General features: G+C 42.7%; 1 protein-coding gene across 6 annotated transcripts in view; it reads left to right on the forward strand.

Annotated features, from left to right (window-relative positions):
- The first annotated feature begins 7,887 nt into the window (after positions 1–7,887).
- Akap7 (A-kinase anchoring protein 7) overlaps positions 7,888–20,392 on the forward strand; it is a 133,853-nt gene continuing 121,348 nt past the window's right edge. For 4 of the 6 annotated variants that reach the window (XM_085689435.2, XM_085689445.2, XM_085689441.2 and 1 more), the window contains exons 1-2: positions 8,827–8,964; positions 19,953–20,084. In XM_085689435.2, the coding sequence (XP_085545561.2) occupies positions 8,835–8,964; positions 19,953–20,084 (262 nt within the window). In that variant the 5' untranslated portion in view covers positions 8,827–8,834. Of the gene's footprint in view, positions 8,039–8,826; positions 8,965–14,209; positions 14,229–19,952; positions 20,085–20,392 lie in introns of those variants that run through there. The other 2 variants (XM_085689451.2, XM_048425256.3) reach the window with 2 other exon arrangements.

A 20,392-nucleotide genomic window follows, 5' to 3' on the forward strand; every position in this document is an offset into this window, starting at 1 on the left:
GGCCACTGTACTGAGAAAGCATATATATTTGCGTGAACATTTTGGTGGTTAATTTGACAATATGGTTCAAAAACCTTATAAATAGTCATGATCTTTTATATATTAAGCCACTTTGTGGAATTTATTTTAAGAAATAAAATACCGAAGAAAAAAGAAAAAGAAAATACTGGGGCTGGAGAGATGTTAGAAGAGTTGAGAGCGTGTATAAAAAGGACCTGAATTCATTTTCCAGCATCTGCCTTGACTCAGATCAACAGCCCGTGACTCCAGCTCCAGGAATCTGATATCCTCTATCAGCCTCAAAGGGAAACTGCATTCATATACACACATACACAGAAACATACACACAACTAAAAATAATAAAAAAGAACCTTTTAAAAAGTAATAAAATATTTTCAAAGAATGAAAAAATTTATCATCGAAAGGACTGAGATGTGTTGCACAGAAGTGGGCCACTTGTTCTTCCCAGCCACCTGGCTAGCTTACACACAAAATAATCACACAGAAACTGTACTAATTAAATCATGGCTTGACCCATTAGTTCTAACTTCTTATTGGCTAACTCTTACATCTTAATTTAACCCTTCTCCACTAATCTGTGCATCACCATGAGGTCGTGGCCTACCAGAAAAGTTTCAGCACGTCTATCTCTGGCAGCCGCTCCATGGCATCTCTCTGACTCTACCTTCTTCCTCCCAGCATTCAGTTTCATTTTCTCCACCTACCTAAGTTCTACCTTATCAACAGGACAAGGCAGTTTCTTTATTCATTAATGGTAATCACAGCACACAGAGGAGACTCTCACATCAGAGATGAAATTAAATGAGACTGAATAATTAAGTCAACAGTAAATTGAATATATATTATGTATCTTATAGAAAGTTGATATTGTGATATAGAAGAATACTAAATGACATGAGAAATTGTTTCTAATATGTTGTTCAATTAGAAGTCAGGATACAATGATGTATATATGATTTTTATGAAATGTATGCAGTCATAGTATGTGTATCCAAATGTTTCTACATCAATGCATCAATAACACCCCTGAATACTTCTGATTTATATAATACATTGTGGTATTGAGGACTGAGACTGAACACAGATTCTTGCAAATGCAAGCCAAATGTTCTCTACCTCAGAGCTTCATTTCTAGCCTGGGATTAATGTCTTATTTCATTTCATAAACTCTCCTGCATTTAAAGATTTTTCTATAAAACAACACCAGTGATTCACAAAAACAGAAATTCTAGATTTGTAGTTAGAGCTGTTGAAAATAGTTTTAAAAATTCAAATTCTAGCCAGACAATGATGGAGCACACCTTTAATCCCATCACTTGAGAGGCAGAGGCAGGCGGATCTCTGTGAGTTTGAGGCCAGCCTGGTCTACAGAGCGAGTTCCAGGACAGGCTTCAAAACTACAGAGAAACCCTGTCTGGACCCCCCCAATTCAAATTCTAATAGTTAATATTATCAGACTTTTCTTGACTGCATGGCAACTGAAAAAAATAGTATTAAATAGAGATAGGAGCTGGTGCTGTAGTTCAGTAGTAGAGCAGATGATTAGGGCTGTGACAAATCCTGGGTTAAGTTCTCAGCAACAAAAACAAACGGGAAGGGGGTGATGGTGGGAGGCATCTTAAAATTGTTATGTTAAAGAAGAACATGTTTTATGGTTCCCTCCGACATAATGGAATGTCATCCTGAGTCACCCTTGGTGACCAAGAGACTTAGTGTAGTGTTGATATTTGACTATGTCTTGTAAAACTGTATGACTTCACACTCCTTTGAAAGCATTTGCATCTGTCATTTATATGAAGGACAAGCAAGTTTCTAGAATCAGAATTAGAAAAACTGTTCTGATGGATGTTCACAGGGAAAGGATGATAGCCAAAAATAGAAGTGAGGGCCTTATCTAGAGAAAGGAGTCTGGTAGAATGAATGGGCCAATTATCACCAAGTTCCAAAGGCCAATGGTGGCTCTTGTTGCAGGAACCGTGTAAGAATTGAACCTGAACCCTTCTAGCGTAGCCATCTTGACAGTGTACTGTCCCACAGAAAGAGAAAGGCTGGGTGTGCTCCAAGGAACTTACTATCTCAACAAGTTCTGTAACTCTCAGAGGTTCTAAACACCTTTGATTCTGCTATTGTAGAGCACAATGTATCAGGAAGAATTGGTCTGGTTTGCAAAGGACCATCCCATGAAGACCGGGAGAAACCATAGAGGTCCTGGGAACCAGCATGTAACAGTTTTGGTGGGAGATGTCTCTATGGAGTCAACTGGATCAGGAGCACACACTGGGGCAAACTCTGGGAATGAGTGGCTGTCTGGATTAATTCGTCAACAACACCAGACACAGCTGGGCATGGCCAGATATAATTGGAAAGACCCAAGACACTTTTATTGCAAATACCAATGGCAGCTAATTTTTAGCTGCAGGCTGGAGAAGCTTAAAAACATTAAGGCTTCCCATGATGCCCTTTCTTTTTCCTCCCTTCTTTCCTCCGGTCTTTCTTTCTTCCTTTGTCTTTTTCCTTTCTCCCTCCCTCCCCTTTCTCTTTCTTTCTGAAACTCATTTGGGTGTGCCAAATTATTTATTTATTAATTTTTGAGAAATGTGAGTAGTTAACAAAATAGATCCAAAGAGTTTGCTCATTCTTTAAATAAATACCCATAGAGTGACCTCTGTGTACTTGGTAACACAAAGACTTGAAATCACAGTGTCTGTCTTCAGGTGGACTAACGCGGGAAACAGTAACATGGGAAGAGAGGTTTCCAGGGGAAGCACAGATGTACTGAAACAGGAAGGTGGGGCACCCAGCCCAGGAGGAGGGGTTGAGTTCAGGCACTGTTCTCTCAAGGACTCACACATCTTCTCAGCATAACACTCTCTCTGGCCCCCGGGACAGCAGGGACCACTCTGTTCACAAGATGGTTGATCTTGGTTGCCAACTTGATTGGATCTGTAATCAACCTAAGTGAGGAATTCTCTTGATCATAATGTTTGAAGTGGGAGACCCACCCTAAAAGTGAGCCTCCTCTTCTGCTGACAGCCCAAAATAAAGGAGATGGAAGAAGGTTATTTTTCATATTTATTTATTTATTTGTTTATTTATTATTGCTCTTTGGTGGTGTGTCTTCACACTTTCTGGCAAGTTCATCTACTTTGTTGTTGCCATTGCTGTATCCTTTGATGGTATTAGCACCCAAATTTAGTCTCCCAAAGTGGCTGGAAGACCAGTAGCTCTTTAGGAATCCTTCGTGTATACCAGATTGAGACATGCAGACTTGAAGACGGAGCAGCTACTGTATTTTCAGCCTTTTTCAGACTACTGAGACTACCTAGACCTTACTATGACACAGGATGACAAAGTGTGAAGAAACTAAACAAAAGAAACGAGGCTTTAGACTTGGGGGAGGAAGGTAGCAAGGGCACGTTGTGGGAAGATGACCAGCAAATACATGGTAAATAAAGGCATTAAGTAAAGTCTGTTATACAGAGAAACTCTGCTCTCTGCTTTCTGGTATGGGAAAACAATAGTACCAAGCAACCCAGGGTTCCTTTTGGAATCTTAGTTTATTTAACAGAATAATTTAAAATTAGAGTTTGTTTGCAATGAAACACCATGACCAAAAAGCAAGTTGGGGAGGAAAGGGTTTATTTGGTTTACACTTCCACATCACTGTTCATCATCAAAGGAGGTCAGGACAGGAACTCCAACAGGACAGGAACTCCAACAGGACAGGAACCTGGAGGCAGGAGCTGATGCAGAACCATGGAGCGGTGCTACTTACTGACTTGCTCAACCTGCTTTCTTACAAAACCCAGGACCACCAACCCAGGGGTGTCCTCACCCACAATGGGCTGGGCCCTCTCCTATCATTCATTAATTAAGAAAATACCTTACAGCTGGATCTTAAGGCGGCATTATCTCAATGAGGTTCCTCCTTTCAGATCACTCTAGTTTGTGTGCCAAACTGACATAAGACTAGCCACCACAGAGTCCGAGAGAAAAGCAACCAGAGCGGAGAAGCTGTAAATCCCGGCTGACGTTGGGAAGAGCAAAGTTGAGAGAAATCATGCTTTTTAAATTTGGCATGGAGGTCAGAGAAACTAGTGGGAAAGGCCAAAGAGTCAGAGAGCATGCTTAGACCTTGGCCAGTAACTGAAAAATAGATAAAAGGAAAAGGAAAAGGAAAAGCATGCTTAATGCCTGCCCTTGAGTCTGAGTTCACAGGACATTCTAGTCTGGGTTCTTTTTTGTTTTTGTTTTGTTTGTTTTTAAATTCTTCTCTCATACAATATACCCCAACCACAGTTTCCCCTCCCTCCACTCCTCCCAGTTTCCTTCCCCCTCTCTTAGATAGGGTTTCTGTTGCTCTGAAGAGACACCATGACCACAACAACTCTTATAAGGAAATATTTAATTGAGGCTGGCTTACATTTCAGAGGCTTAGTCCATTATCATCAGGACATGAAGCAAGGTGGATCTCAGGCAGACATGGTACTGTAGAGGAAGCTGAGAGTTCTACATCTAGATTGGCAGGCAGCAGGAAGAGAGTGGGCCTGGCTTGAGCATCTGAGACCTCTAAGTCCACCCCTAGTGACATACTTCTTCCAACAAGGCCACACCTCCTAATAGTACCATTCCCTATGGGCCTATGGGGACCATTTTCATTCAACACCTCCCTCTCTTCCCCGGAAGTGTTACAGTTCTAAAGGGAAAGGTATTTGGGCAGTCAGGAGCAAAGGAATACCACAGAATCACAACACACAACAAACCTCACACAAGCAATTTATTGGGAAAGACACAAGGCTGTCGAAGGTGGCAGCCTGTGCTTGGGAGAGAAGCATCAAAGCCTGAGCAGGAGGCAGGCTTTATAAAGGGTTTCTTTGGGGGGGGGGGATGGAGCTCTCTGGGTGACCTGGAATTTGTGGGATTCCATGGCCTGATCTTGGGCTTTTTTTCTGTAGAGTTGAACCTGGCTGCCTAGGTCTTGAGGCCCTGCAACCAGCCATTAAGACCCTTAGAATAACCTGGGAAAGAGCATGGCCACTCACAAGCCTTGAGGGGTTTACAGCCCCCTCCCCCTCCTCTCTCTCAGATCCATTCCTCTTCCCTTCAGAAATGACCAGGCTTCCCAGGGTATAACAATAAGACTAGGCACAAACTCTCCTATCAGTACCAGGAGAGGCAACCCCGGAGGAGAAAAGGGTCCCAAGAATAGGTGAAAGAGTCAGAGACACCCCCACCCCCACTGTTAGGAGACCCACAAAAACACCAAGCTAACAACCATAACGTATTTGCAGAGGACCTACGACAGACCAACGCAGGCTCTGTGATTGCTGCTTTAGTCTCTGTGAGTCCTCTAAACCCTGCTCCCGGCTTAGTTGATTCTGTGGGCCATGTTTTCCTGCGGTACTTGACCACTCTGCTTCCTACAAGTCTTCTCCCCTCCCCTCTCTGCCTAATGATTGACTGTGGGTCTCTGCATCAGCTCTCATGAGCTGTTTGAGGAAGCTGCTCTCTGATGATGACTGGGTTAGGTACCAGATCTATGAATATAGCAGAATATCGTTAAGAATCTTTCCTTTTTTCATTTTTTTTTTCTTCTATCCTAGGTCTCTGAGATATCCAGTCCCCCGATTCCTGGTCATTCAGGCAGTTTCAAACATGGGCTCCCTTTCTTGGTATGGACCTCAAATTAGATTAGTTATTGTTAGTCTCTCCCACACATTCTGACCCTCCATTGTCCCAGCACATTTTGCGGGCAGGACAGATTACAATCTATAGGTCAAAGGTTTTATGGCTGGGTTGGTGTCCCAACCCCATTGTTAGAAGTTACATCACAAGTCTAAGAATTGCACCACAGATACAGGGTCAGAAATAGAAACACTGGGAAATAAAGCAGTGGGCTTGTGAGTCAAGGAAAGAAACCCCAAAGCGTCAGACTACACATGAGGTCCAGCACCCACTTCTCTCAGGTTTGTATAGCATTTTTTTTTTCTGGATTATGTGGTTTGTTACATACAACCTTGTGGCAGGATGAGGCGGGGGCTCTAGTCTTTGCAAACTGGCTTCTGGCTTCTTTTGCATGTTAATTTTGCTGTTTCAGTCTGTTGTCCCGACTCTCCAGTCACATAAATATACCTCTAAAATGGAAAAAATAAATCCTTACTAAGAGAAATGTATGTTCTACTTCCCGGCAGAAGAGGGAAAGGCAAAGGCTCATTTTCCTATCTGTGACTTCTAAATAGATTTCAGCTCCAAGTGATCCTTATGGCATAGTCCCTAACCTACCCAGCCCAGGTGATCTTGAACTCCCCATGTAGTCTTGGCCGGACTTTGAATTTAAGATTCTCCTGCCTCAACCTCCCTTACTTATTTTTGGTTCTTCTCTATGATTAGATAATCTGCTCAAAAAAAAAACAAACAAACAAACAAAAAAAAAACAACCCACTATCTTAAATGCACGGGCTGGCACCGTAAACAAAGTAAAAAATTCTGCATTTCTTTACCAGCTTCTTGGTGCTACAGGTATGGAAAACAGACAGTTAGAGGTCATAGTAATCCCCTTTCAGGTTTTCCAGTGTGTGGTCTTCATGTCTTCATGTCAACTTTTTTTTTTTTTTTTTGGTTTTTCAAGACAGGGTTTCTCTGTATGTAGCTTTGGAACCTGTCCTGGAACTTGCTCTTGTAGACCACGCTGGCCTCAAACTCACAGAAATCCGCCTGCCTCTGCCTCCCAAGTACTGGGATTAAAGGCGTGCGTCACCACCGCCCGGCTTCATGTCAACTTATAATTATTGTTTTTTTAAAGCAGGGTCTCACTATATAGGTCAAGCTGACCTAAAATTTGCTATGCACCCCCAGGTTGGTCTCAAACTCCAGCTACACAATTCTGGAGTTTGGTGACGAAGGGTGTCTCACTAAGACAACTTGTGTCAGTTGCTATAGTTATGTGGGGGTCTTCTTTGTTTTCATGTCCATTCTAGAATATATTCATAATAGGTAAAGTGTTCTCCAAGTGGGCTGGATCAACTTGTTGTTGACACTACAGCATCCTGTTTTCTTGAATTGAAACAGACAACCCCAGTTGTTGGGGAATATTATTTCCAGGTTTGTTGCTTTTGTTTATGCTGCATTTAACTCTGTGAAGCTGTGATTCTTTGCCTGTTTCAAACACCTGGTGGTCTAATAAAGAGCTGATTGGCCAATAGCGAGCCAGAGCAGGGATAGGTGGAACTGGCAGGCGGAGAGAACAGGGAGATCTGGACATCAGGGGTCAGCTACACTGCAAGCCACGGAGAAAGAAGGAAAGAAAGGTCTACAGAAACAGAGAAAGATAAAAGCCCAGAGGCAAAAGGTAGTTGGGATAATATAAGTTAGAAAAGCGGGCAAGAAATAAACCAAGCAGGGCTGGAGAGATGGCTCAGTGGTTAAGAGCATTGCCTGTTTTTCCAAAGGTCCTGAGTTCAGTTCCCAGCAACCACATGGTGGCTCACAACCATCTGTAATGAGGTGCCTTCTTCTGGCCTGCAGAATATTGTATACATAATAAATAAATAAATAAATAAATAAATAAATATTAAAAAAAGAAATAAACCAAGCTAAGGCCGGGCATTCAGAACTAAGAATAAGCCTCTATGTGGGATTTATTTATGAGCCGGGTAGTGGGTCCCTCAAAAACACAAAAGAGGAAAACATTACACAGAACCCTGTAACGAGCATAGTAAAAAAAAAAATGCCCTTTATACATGGAAACATTGCTTAGGAAGTTCATCTAATAACCAAAGTTCAGTGATATCACTGACTCAAGACAACCAGACACACAACTAGAATGCCAAACCGCCCACTGGAGAGTATTTAAGCAGAGACCAAGAGCAATGCTCTGCTCTGCTCTGCTCTGCATATTTGGAGACACCCCACCTTGATTTGCCCTGCGGCTGGAGAGTCTCCCCCAGGATCCTGACCCACCCACGAATCAGAGACATTCTGTTAGAGATTGGACCTGACCTTCAGCTAAGACCTACAGGTGAGCAGATTTGGGTAGATAAGCTTAGGACCGTAGTTGGGAATTTGGAGTATGAACCTTGTGTGATGACCCTCAGCATGATAAAATATAACATTTGCTCTATCAACTACGCTTAACTGCTTGCTTGCAACAACGCCCAGCCCAAAACCAACCAACCCCCAACACCGAAACCAAACCCCCAAACGCCACCATTTGCCCCTAGCTGGGAAAAACCAGTTGTAGTCTGTAAAAAAGCAAAAAGTATTCCTATCTTACTTTATTTTTTTAGAAATTGCTTTCTCTTCTATTTTACTCAGATACGGAGGAACCTGTTGTGCAAAACTCAGTAGATGATTTCCAGTTATCTAGCTATTCCAACTTGTAGCTATTAAACTGCTGTTTTAAAAAAATTCAGACTGAGTCCCAATTTGGCTTTTCTTTCCTTCTTTTTTTGGGGGGGAGGGGTAAAGCAAACTAAATAAAGCGTCTCATCATATCGGCGTACAAGACCTTGTACATTTCACTCTTCCCACATATTTTGCAATCAGAACTGTTTTCAAAGCTCCAGGCTAAACCAAACACTCGGGTTCTCAAGAGACAGCAGGCCAAGGAATGCTTTCAGCCGGTCCCAATCTCGCCCCTCGAAGCGTGGGACGGGAAGGGCCGCGCCGCAGGAAATCACGGAGGGCTGCCAGAGGTCGGAGCCCAGCGCGGCCCCGGGGACGGCCCCGCCTCCCGAGCCGGGGCCCCAATCCGGGTTCCCGCGCCCCGCCGGGTCGGCCCCTTCCGGCTCCTCCCGAAGCGGCGGGCGCCGGGGATGCTGCGCCTTGCGGGGCTCCGCGCCTCCGCAGGCCTGGCCGCTGCGGCCAGCGCCCCCGCCGCCCCGCGCCCCCCGGGTCTCCGCCTTCGTCTCCTCCGCGCCGCGACCATGGAGCGCCCCGCTGCGGGTGAGAGCGAGCGCACCGCCCTGCGCGCCCCGGGCCGCCTCTGCCGTGGGGCGGGCTCGCCACCCTGCTCCGCCTCCCAGGCCTCTCGCAGCCTCACGCCCCTCGCGTTCCCCTCCTCCTGCAGCCCGACTCTGTGCTGACCCTGCAGCCTGGTGCACTCCCGTGGTCAGGGCGATGTGCTTGCCCGGGTGCGTCTGGATGCACCTCTCCACACCGCGGGTGGCGAGGGGTGTGATCCCACGAGTCCGTAGGTTTTTTTTTTTTTAAATCTCTTCGGATCTCGTGACCCATGGCCCAAAGTTTTTGCAACACACCCCTTCCTACTGGGTTGGGGCAGTAAACAAAACCAAGGAAAAAAAAAACCCAAAATCTTCATTTTATTTTTATGGCAAATAGAAATGTCTGAACACCATTTTGTATCATTTAGTGTTTTATTTGAGGTTTGGAAACGAGCTCTTTAAAGCTAGCACCAATCTACTGGTACCCAGAATGGACTTCAGCTTGGCTCAGCTTTTGCTATGATTTGGGTAGGAATTAGGGGCTGAACTTTGAAAGGAACTAAAAAGTAATTAGGGGGAAAAAGGTGCTCATCAAGATCGTTATATCCTAAACGTATATAGAACATAAGAATATTAAAATACGTTGTACAAACATGCTAAATATGTAAATATAAATTAGGTAAATAGTGTAAATGTGTTTATAACTTTCATGTGAGTGGAAAGATCCATATGTTGTGGGGAGATGCCAAAGTGTCGTTGCTTGAGATGATTTTTTTTTTAAAATGAGGTGCAGGGGCGTGGTTAATAGGGAAGAGACGGAAGGAGGGAGGACTCTTCCCGCCCATTTACACGGTGTGGCTTTGAAGTTTAGGATGCTGTTAGCATGGCTTTTGTCTTTTTCATATAGTAACAAAGCTTAAAGTGCTTGTCGAAATACCTTCCTGCAGGTAGTGTTGCTTTGACAATTTCTCCTTAATAATTTAGATTGCTCCCTTTTAGTGATGAGGAAAGGGAAGCTTGAAGTTTAAACATTTCTGGAGACCTGCTATGCTGCTGCACTTAGCTAAATCGAAGTAGCCAGACCACAGTGAAAGACAGGCCCTTTCTACAGCTTTTTAGCTCAGGGATTAGAAGAGAGCCCTGCTTACTGGGGCTGTGTATCATTGTTCAGATATGAAGCCTGTTTTGTACGACTTAGGCAGTCTGTCTTTATGTTTTCTGTCCGCCTGACTTTGATGATCCCATTGGCGGAAGTGGACCTATGAGTTGAATATTTGAGTGTAGGTGTTTGGTTTTAGGAGACACTTTAAATATACATGTTCATGGTTTTTCTTATAAAAGAGATATTCAATTTAAAAACACTTTAGTACAGCAGTGGGACAGCGCTTAGCCTTCAGAAGTACTTTTCAGCCATTAGTCTTCCTTTTTTCTAACTGTAGATCTCGAGAGCATGCAGTTTCTCCCCAGCCTTTTAATTAATCTTATGTTTATTTTTGTAATGCTGGGGAGCAAACCTAGGGCTTTGTGCACACTAAGTCTACAAGAGCTAGACCCTTCACCACATATTGTTTTTTTGCTTTGTAAGATTTATTTATTTATACATGTATGCCTGCAGGCCAGAAGAGGACACCAGATCTCACTGTAGATGGTTGTGAGTCACCATATGGTTGCTGGGAATTGAACTCAGGACCTTTGGAAGAGCCGCCAATGCTCTTAACCTCGGAGCCAGTTCTGCAGCCCCCATATATCTGGGTTTTTTTTTTTGTTGTTGTTGTTTTTGAGTCACCTTTCCCTTGTTACACTTGTCCCTCATAACTGTTACTGTCGGTCACCAGAGTCTCCAGAATGAGCATGCAGCGTTTATCTCTTTGACATTTATGTTGCCCCTCCCCCCCACCCTTGTGTTTTTTCTTCAAGCAAGGTTGTGAGGAGTCTTGTTTGAGTGTATATGATGGAAACCCAGATTTTCGACTCTCTTCTTGCCCCTGATCTATTGGCACATTGCTTTCTGAAAGATCTGCCTCAGTTTACAATACTGCAGCCGGTATACAATAAGGGCACAGGGCATTGTTGATTCTGGAAATTGTGGTTCATGTGACAGAGTCACTTGATCCAGATGGCAGTTCCTGAATCTATGTCCTCCTGGGCAAGTTACTAAACTATCTGGCTGGTGTAAGAATAGTTTTCCCTGATAGCATAGTTGTATAAATTGAGTTACTTTCCGAAGTGCTTCTAATTGAGTGTGCCCTCCCTAAATTACCTGTTTGAATGTTGGTTAGTATTAGTAATGCTAGTTTCCAGTTTCTATTCATGTTTGTTATTAGTGTAACATCTACCCCTGTATTTATTTGGCTTTGTGCAAAAGATAAATTTTGTTTTAATTAATGACAGATCAAATTTTGGGTGACTTTTTAAAATGCTTTGTGCCATTTAGCTCAGGCTAAGGGCAGCCCATCCTCCTGCCTTTGCCCGCCAAGTGCTGGGATTGCAGGTGTGACTCAACATACCTGGCCTATGTGACTTCATTTCTTTATTTGCTTTGTAGAGTTGAATCTCAGCCTGGTACACAGCAAACAAGGACTGTCCCATGATGGTATATCCCAGGCTTCATTAACTTTTAATTTGAGACAAAAATCTCACTAAGTTAGTTGTATAAAGTTCTTTTGAATTTACAGTCCTGTCTCAGCCCCCCAAATACCTGGGGCTGCTTTTATGTGCCAGGCCCAGCATATTTAAACAACATCATAGCAGTCAAAACAATGAATTTATTGTTTACATGCTTAAGGACCAACTGTTTTAAGGCAGTTTTTTCCAAAGCAAAGTCTTTGCATCTATGTAAAAGGAAGTGTAGTTGTGATGGATGTGTGTAATTATATCTCTTAACCTTTGCCCAGATCCTAGCACTTACAACCTGGACCAAGGCTTCCTAAAATTAGTTTGAGAAGTATGTTTCTGTGGAGTGATCTTCACTTCTTTTGAGACGTGTGAGACAGATAAGTGACACAGACACCAACACTCGGTAGCTAAGGCGTGATAATTTCCAGTTCGAGGCCAGCCTGAGGTATATAGAAAGATGGTGCTCTAAGGCAAACAAACAAAAGCTAGGAGGTGGGAAAAGATGAACCTTATTCACTGCCTATGGCAAGGTGAACTTGTGTCATACTGTGGAAATCAGCACAGAGGTTCCTCAGATATCTGAAAATATAACTACTGTCTGGCCCAGCTATGCCACTCCTGGGTATGTGCTCAAAGGATGCTTAAGTTAGTTAGCTGTGGGATACCTGCACGTCCATGCTTACTTCTGCACTCTTCAGGGTAGTCAGGTACCGGCACTAGCCTAGATGCCCATCAATAGATGAATGGGGAAAAGAATGTGGTACATTTAGAGTCCCCAGAATTCCATAAGACAGAATTTTTGCAGTTGTAAGGAAAAATAAGTCTTGACAGTTGTAGAAATATAGATGCAACTGGAAACTTTAATTATCTTAAGAGAAATCAATGAGGCTCAGAAAATAACTGTATGTTTTCTCTCATGTGTGGGAGATAAATTAAAATTATATATGTAGATATATGTAAGTATTTATATATGTGTGCTTGTAGGTCGTGGAACCAGAGAGGAGGTTGTGATGGGGAGGAAGGGATTCTGAAGGTGCTAGACAGTGAAGACTAATGAAACCTATGTAACAGGAAAGAGAAGGGGCTAACTTGAGGAAGATGGGGAAGCAGCTGGAGGTGGGCAGGTGAACCATTATGAGCAAAGGACAACAATACCTATGTATGAAGATGCCATAGTAGAACCCAATAATTTGCTAACCTCAAAATTAAAGCTATAATTCCAGTGTCATAAAGAATAAAAGAAAAAAAAAGAATCATAAGTGGCATTCTCATTTTGGAGTTAATGAGTCTTATCTGCAATAATTCTATTCTCTAGAAATGGAGGATAGTTTGTCTTTTAAGTTCTTTTGTCAGTTTTGATATATTATTGCTTTTGAGTTTAATGTATTTTTTGTAAAATGATTGACAGGTAGGTGGGTATTGTTGTGTACCACTGTAATTCCTAAGAGGCTGGGGTGAGAAAATTCAAGTTCAAGATCATTCTTAGCTACATGGTGAGTTTGAGGCCTGCTTAGAGTTTAGGAGACCTTGTCTCAAAAAATGCAAAACCAACACCAAGAAAGCAAACATACACACAGACAAAAGATGGAGAATGCTATAGAGTAAATCATATTATGTCTCCATTTTTTTTTTCTTGTATTGGTTAGTTCCTAGGTTTGGTTTTGGTGTGTGGGATTGACCCCAGGGCCAGGCATGTTAGGCAAGCACTCTGGCTAAGCTGCATTCCCCCATCCCATTTCTTAGTGTTTATTTTTGTGCCCTTTATTCATTCTGTGGAAATGAGGGAGCCTGCCATGTTCAAAGGCTGCTGTTAAAGACCATTGTTTTTCATGGGTATCAAGACGGCTGCACTACAGTGAATTAGGAACCACTCCCAGGTGTGTACTTTGTGCAGTCATTCAGTAAAAATTTGTAGATTACCTGCGGCGAGCTGGCTCCATGCTATGAGTGAAAGAATGAAAGGGACACTGAAGGAGCAGAGAGGAGGGGACCATGTTTGCTGATAATTGTTGGAAGTTCCCACTTTGACCAAGTGTCCTGATTAAAGCGGTAGGTTGTTTGGTCACTTTGGTTTAGAATCTCAAGGAGAGGACAGACAAGTGGAGAGCAATAGAGTCATATTCTTCTGGTGTGGCCAAAGGGATCTCTAGGTACTTGGAAGGAGGCTGGATTGCTGGCACCCTTAGTGGCCTTTTTACTTTGTGATTGATCCTACTTTTTATTGAAATCCATCATTTAGAGGAGGGTCAAGGGATAGGAAAAGTGAGAGTTTTGGCAGTGGCTTTCCAGCTTCCCTTGCACAGTAGAATCACCCGGAAACTTTTAAAGAATCGTGGAGGCTGACTTGGTCTACCCCACTGTAGACCTGGTCTGATTGGCTTAGGGGTGGGATCCAGATCCTGATGGGTTTGGGGCTGCTGTGAGAGTCTTCTCTTGGCTTCATCAAGTGACTCTCTTAGCATCTGCTTTGCTTCCTTGGTAGGGATGCTTAATTGATCTTATGAGATACTAAAAATTAAACTCAATCAAGGACTTCTTAAAGAATGACTTAATTCACCATGCTATTTTAATTATTCTCTTTGCCTTCAGAATGTGTTACAACCCAGAAGCCAGTTTCCTCTGTTTTGTATATTGCCAAGAATCTGTGCTGTAAGTGTTCATTGTCAAGTGGCAAATACTGGTTAGGGGAAAATAGGCCTTAGAATATACCTGGCCTGCTGAACATCATTGCTTAGCAACACAGTCCCGTCTAGAGTATTGGGTCTTTTATCTCAAGATCATGGGGCTTCCTGGAAGCTGGGACTCCTTCCAACATCACAAGAGGGGACCATACCTTATGTCCCTAGTCTGGGAAGAGTCAACATCCAAAATTTGAACATTTCTAATGAATGTTCACTGCTTTCCTGAATAGCTGTCAGGAAGGAAAGTTGAACAGAGAAAACAAGATTTTGACCACATCCCTCAGACTCTGGGTTCTGGAGACTGAACCCACCCCACACCCTGCCTCTCTGTCTCTGTGATTCTGAACCCTGCCATGTCCTACCTCCTTGTCTCTGAGAGCCTGAAGCCATGTCATTCCCTGCTTCCTTGTCTCTGTGATCCTGAACCCACCCCACACCCTGCCTCCTTGTCTCTGCAATTCTGAACCCACCCCACACCCTGCCTCCTTGTCTCTGCAATTCTGAACCCACCCCACACCCTGCCTCCTTGTCTCTGCAATTCTGAACCCACCCCACACCCTGCCTCCTTGCCTGAGATCCTGAACCCATCCTACGCCCTGCTTCCTTGGCTCTGAGATCCTGAACCAACCCCATGCCTTGCCTTTTTGGCTCTGAGATTCTGAACTCACTCCATGCTCTGCTTCCTTGGCTCTGAGAGCCTATGCCTTGCCTTCTTATCTCTGAGATCCTAAACCCATCCCACACCCTGTCTCCTTGTCTGAGATCCTGAGCCCATCCCATGCATTGCCTCCTTGGCTCTGAGAGCCTGAACCCACCCCACACCCTGCCTTCTTGTCTGAGAGCCTGAACCCACCCCACACCCTGTCTCCTTGCTTGAGAGCCTGAACCCACCCCACACCCTGTCTCCTTGGCTCTGAGAGCCTGAACCCACCCCACGCCCTGCCTCCTTGACTCTGAGAGCCTGAATCCGTTCTATGCCCTGCCTTCTTGTCTGAGAGCCTGAACCCACCCCACACCCTGCCTCTTTGGCTCTGAGAGCCTGAACCTGTCCCATGCCCTGCCTCCTTGGCTCTGAGAGCTGCCCTTCAGTCACAGTAGTAGATATGATGGCCAACTTTTGCACCATCATGGGGTTGAAAGGTTGTATTTGAAGCCATCGTGAGTCAGAAACTTTCCATGTAACACATGGACTGAGGAAATAGTATTGACATGGTATGATCATACTGGGACTGTTTCCTGTCACTAAATGCTTGGATTGAGAAAAAAATTAGGAGAGTCGTAGTTGGGTTTATATACTTCTTTCATTTTAATTTCTATGCAGTCTTCATATGTTATGGATAGTAGTTGATAGGTGATATGTTTAATTGTATTCTAATTTCTATTCAGTCTTCGTGTATGTTTTGGATAATAGTGTATAGGTAATATGTTTAATTGTATAAGCACTTTAAAAATTCTTTACTATTGATATTGTTATTTTGAGTTGCAGTCTTAGTCTGTAGCCCAGGTTGACTTTGAAGAGCTCAGTGTTCTTCTGTGTGCTGGGATTAGAGGCATGTGTGTACTCCCGTGCCTGGCTTTCAAGTGCTGCTCTTTTGTTGAAAGTTTGTGTGTGTGTGTGTGTGTGTGTGTGTATGTGTGTGTATAAGCTGCCTGGTTGGTGATGGTCCTTTACATGGAGCTGCCTGTGAAAATTCAAGATCCATACTGATCTCTTCGAACTTTTAAATCTAAACTGCATTTTTGTTTCTAAAATGCTACTATATACACAGAAAGCTAACATTCGACTTATTCTCATGATTTTCAAGTACTCTGAGCTTGTGAGGAGACTTATAGTAACCTAAAATTTGTTGAACATATATGTACCAGACACTTTGTCTTAGTTAATTTTCTGTTGCTGTAAGAAGCAGCTTATAAAAGAGAACATTTAATTGGGGGCCTTGTTTATGGTTTCATGGGCTGAATAATCCATGACCATCATCTCAGGGAACATGGCAGCAGGCAGGCGTGCATGGCACTGTCATCTCAGGGAACATAACAACAGGCAGGTGTGCATGGCACCGTCGTCTCAGGGAGCATGGCAGCAGGCAGGCGTGCATGCATGGCACTGGAGCAGTAGCTGAGAGCTTTTATGTCCAGACAGCCATGAGACAGAGAGACTTAGGGAGAGAGGGAGGGAGAGAAGAAGGGAGAGAAAAAGAAAGGGAGAGAGTGAGTGTGTGAGAGAGAACGAGAGCGAGTGAGTGAGAGAGCGTCCTAATTGGGAATACCATGGCATGGGTTTTGGAACCTAAAAGCCACTCCTGGTGGTGCATCTCCTCTAGAAAGACCACACCCACACTTTCTAATCCTTTCCAAACAGTTCTACCCAATGGGGATAAAGCATTCAAATATATGAATGAACCTATGGGGCCATTCTCGTTCACACCTCCACACACTCATACTTCCTAAAGTCTGAATTGTATAAATAACATTATTAAGAAAATGCTTTTGTGTCTTTTTGATCTTGAATATGAGTGAGAAAGGTACTATCTTTTTAGTTAAATCTAGAAAATGCGGTGTGTGTGTGTGTGAATAATTTTAGAAATCACTCAAGTTGTAATAAAAATTTGTAATAAAAATTTAGTGTGCATATTAACTATGAGCTATTATGAGAATTATTATTGTATTTTAAAATATATAGCATACACTTCTTAAAGTACTGGGGCCTTTCACTTTGCTAGGAAGGCACTATGCCACTGTTCCACCCTTATTTTTAATTCTTTTCTGTCTGGAGGAGAAGGTAGAGGAGCTAGAAATTTGTTTTCTTTTAGAGTTTGTGTTTTTAAAGCCAAGACCAGTGATGTTCAGGTTGGCATTGAACTCAGGCTATGGAAGGACTTGAAGTTGAGACCATCTTGTCTTCTAATCACTAGGATTACAGCCTGGAGAGTCCCAGTTTGCAGGCCATATTCTTTTTTTTTGGTTTTATTTAGATTTTTGGGGTGCCAGAGATTGAAACTAGGGCCTTGTTCATATGAGGTACTATACTTCTGAACTATTTCCCTGATACCCTGTAAGTCACTTTATATATGTATATGCATATGTTATCTATGCATATCATATATGTTTATACATATACATACACATTATGTATACATTTATATTAAAATATTAATTATAATGTGTGCGTGTTTGTACATACACATGTCTATGTGCACAAGTGCTCCTGAATGTATGTATGGTGCAGTATCCAGGTGCCTAAGGAGGCTAGACGAGAGTGTGAAATTTCCAGAACTGGAGTTAACAGGCAGTGGGCGAGTTTCCAGATGTGGGTGCTTGGAGCTGGACACTGGGAAATGAACCCAGGCCCTCTGGAAGAGCAACAAGTGCTGTTAACCATTGAGCCATCTCCCTAGCCCTGTAAGGAGCCACCTCCTTTTCCTTCAGATTTATCATTTTATTTTGTGCGTCTGCCTCATTTGCTGTGTCTTATGTCTGTGTACTAGAAGTTTGCAGTGCTTTTGGAAGTCAGGAGAAGGTGTTGGATCCTCTGGAACTGGAATTAACAGATTCCTCTGAGTCATGTGGGTACTGGGAACTGAACCAGATCCTCTGGAAGAGCAGCCAGTTCTCTTAACCCCTGAGCCATCTCTCCAGGCATGTAAGCCATATTCTTAATGGAGTGTGTTTTGCAATTATTGCATTTGAAAATAGAGGATTACAGCAGAAGGAAAATGCATGTTTTCTTTTATTAGTCTTCAGGGCAGGTTGGTCTTCACTGATTACACCAGGTGAAAATTATGTAAGTATTCCTGGGTTTTCTTCAGTCCAAATAACATTTATGTCTGTCACTAGAGGTATGGTGAATAATTGTACTGGGGAGACCACTGACAGGTAAACTTAGCATTAACTTTATCAGTTGAAGTCTTTCTTTCCTTAGCCCTCCACCCACGACATTGTGGGTGTTCCACCCGTAACAAGAAAACAAAGACCAAATGTGAAGTGACTTAGTGCATGACTTGGGAGTGTAAAACACTGTGAGGGTAGGGGCTGGAGAGATGACTCAGAGGTTAAGAGCATTGCCTGCTCTTCCAAAGGTCCTGAGTTCAATTCCCAGCAACCACATGGTGGCTCACAACCATCTGTAATGGGGTCTGGTGCCCTCTTCTGGCCTGCAGGCATACACACAGACAGAATATTGTATACATAATAAATAAATAAATATTAAAAAAAACACTGTGAGGGTGATTTGAATCTCATAGCTGAATTTCAAAAAATGCATATTTAGAACCATGTGTTGAACAATCTCTTGCATATGTGGGAGGACATGTATGCTGTGACCTATGGATGGAAGTCAGGAAACAATCAGAATCAGTTTTCTCTACCTTCATGGGTTCTGGGGATCCAGCTCAGGTTGCCAGACCTTCACAGCAGGAGCCTTTACCCACTAAGCTGCCTCAAGTATTTTTAACTAGTGTAACATGGGGGCCTGCTTTGTTGAGGTTTCTGTCCTGCCTGGTTCCCACAACCGTTTAACCCCAAAGAAAATCACACAGAGGTCTCCATAAGTTATAAACTGATTGGCCCATTAGCTCAGGCTTCTTGTTAGATCTTATAACTTATATTAACCATATTATATATAACCATATATAACCATTATTCTATCTATGTTAGCCACATGGCTCGGTACCATTTCAGTGGGGCAGGTCACATCCTGCTTCTTCGGTGTCTGGACAGGACTGCTGAAAGAGCTTCCTTCTTCCCAGAATACTCCTGTTCTCCTTGACCTGCCTCTACTTCCTGTCTGGTTGTCCCACCTATACTTCCTGCCTGGCTACTGACCAATCAGCATTTATTTAAAACATAATTGACAGAATACAGAATTGTTCCACACCAAACTAGATTTCTAGTGTTAAGTTTAATGGTGGAGTGGAAGAATTTATGGAAGAAAAAAAAAGATTAGAGCTTATGGAGATTAGAACACAAAATGTGAGAAGAGGTGAGAGGGCAAAGTGTGTGTGTGTGCTTGTGTTTACCTATGTGTGACCATGATCAAAATACACTATGTTCATGTATGGAAATGTCATAATGAAACCTGTAATGTGTAATTAATATATGCTAATAAAGACATTAAACGATACATTTTAAAGTCCTCTATATAGATGACATTACTGAAAAGGAGCACGAGAAGACACAATAAACAAGTGAACACTTTGTTTGTTGCCAGAAGATGAGAAAAAATGTGGCTTTAAAGATGGAAGATTATAGATTTTCTCTGTTGTCATCTATGCTGGATTAAACACTGTGCTTCAGAAAAGGACTAAAGCTTTAGAAAGCTTACTTTTTTTTTTTTTAGTTAAAGATTTATTTATTAAATACCCAGTGTTCTGCTTGCATGTACACCTGCATGACAGAAGAGGGCACTAGATCTCAGTACAGATGGCTGTAAGCCCCCATGTGGTTGCTGGGAACTGAACGCAGGACCTCTGAAGAGCAGCCAGTGCTCTTAACCTCGGAGCCATCTCTCCAGCCCTGAAAACTTACTGTTTAATGTCAAAATGCACCTTTAAAAACAAGCCTGTGCTAAAAGAGCAAGTCATAACCTCTCTTCATGCAGGATGCTATGTATTGTTCACTTAGCTGAGGTATTTTGGTTTCTGGATAGGAGTTTAACAATTGGATAATCTTTGTTTCTTTTTCTGGTTTGTTATAGGAGAAATAAATTCCCACGAATGTAAAAGTGTGTTAAGAAAAGACAAAGTGTCAGGGGAATTAGAAGCCAGCACTGTGGACTCTCTGACGGACATGCCGTTTGCTACTGTAGATATTCAAGATGATTGTGGAAGTAAGTACTGTATTATTTAAACAAATATTTAGAAGCAGCGGACAGTACATTTAGATGTGCATTTCATCTTTATTTCATTTTAAATACTTGTCATGCTTTTGAGTGCTAAGTTACCTGGCTCTTTGTTGTCCAAACTGTCATAGATAATATTAAGAAATGGCTCACAGAATTTTGGGCCAGGTCATTTTGTGATTACTTCTGCCTGGAGCTGGCAGATCACTTTATGGTTTATAATGACTCTATTTCTTTGGAGCCACCTGCAATTTCAGAGGTACCTACCCATTCATGTAATAAATGGTTAATGGCTT

Source organism: Myodes glareolus, chromosome 1 (genome assembly GCF_982192425.1).
Source record: "Myodes glareolus chromosome 1, mMyoGla1.1, whole genome shotgun sequence".
NCBI lineage: Eukaryota > Metazoa > Chordata > Mammalia > Rodentia > Cricetidae > Myodes > Myodes glareolus.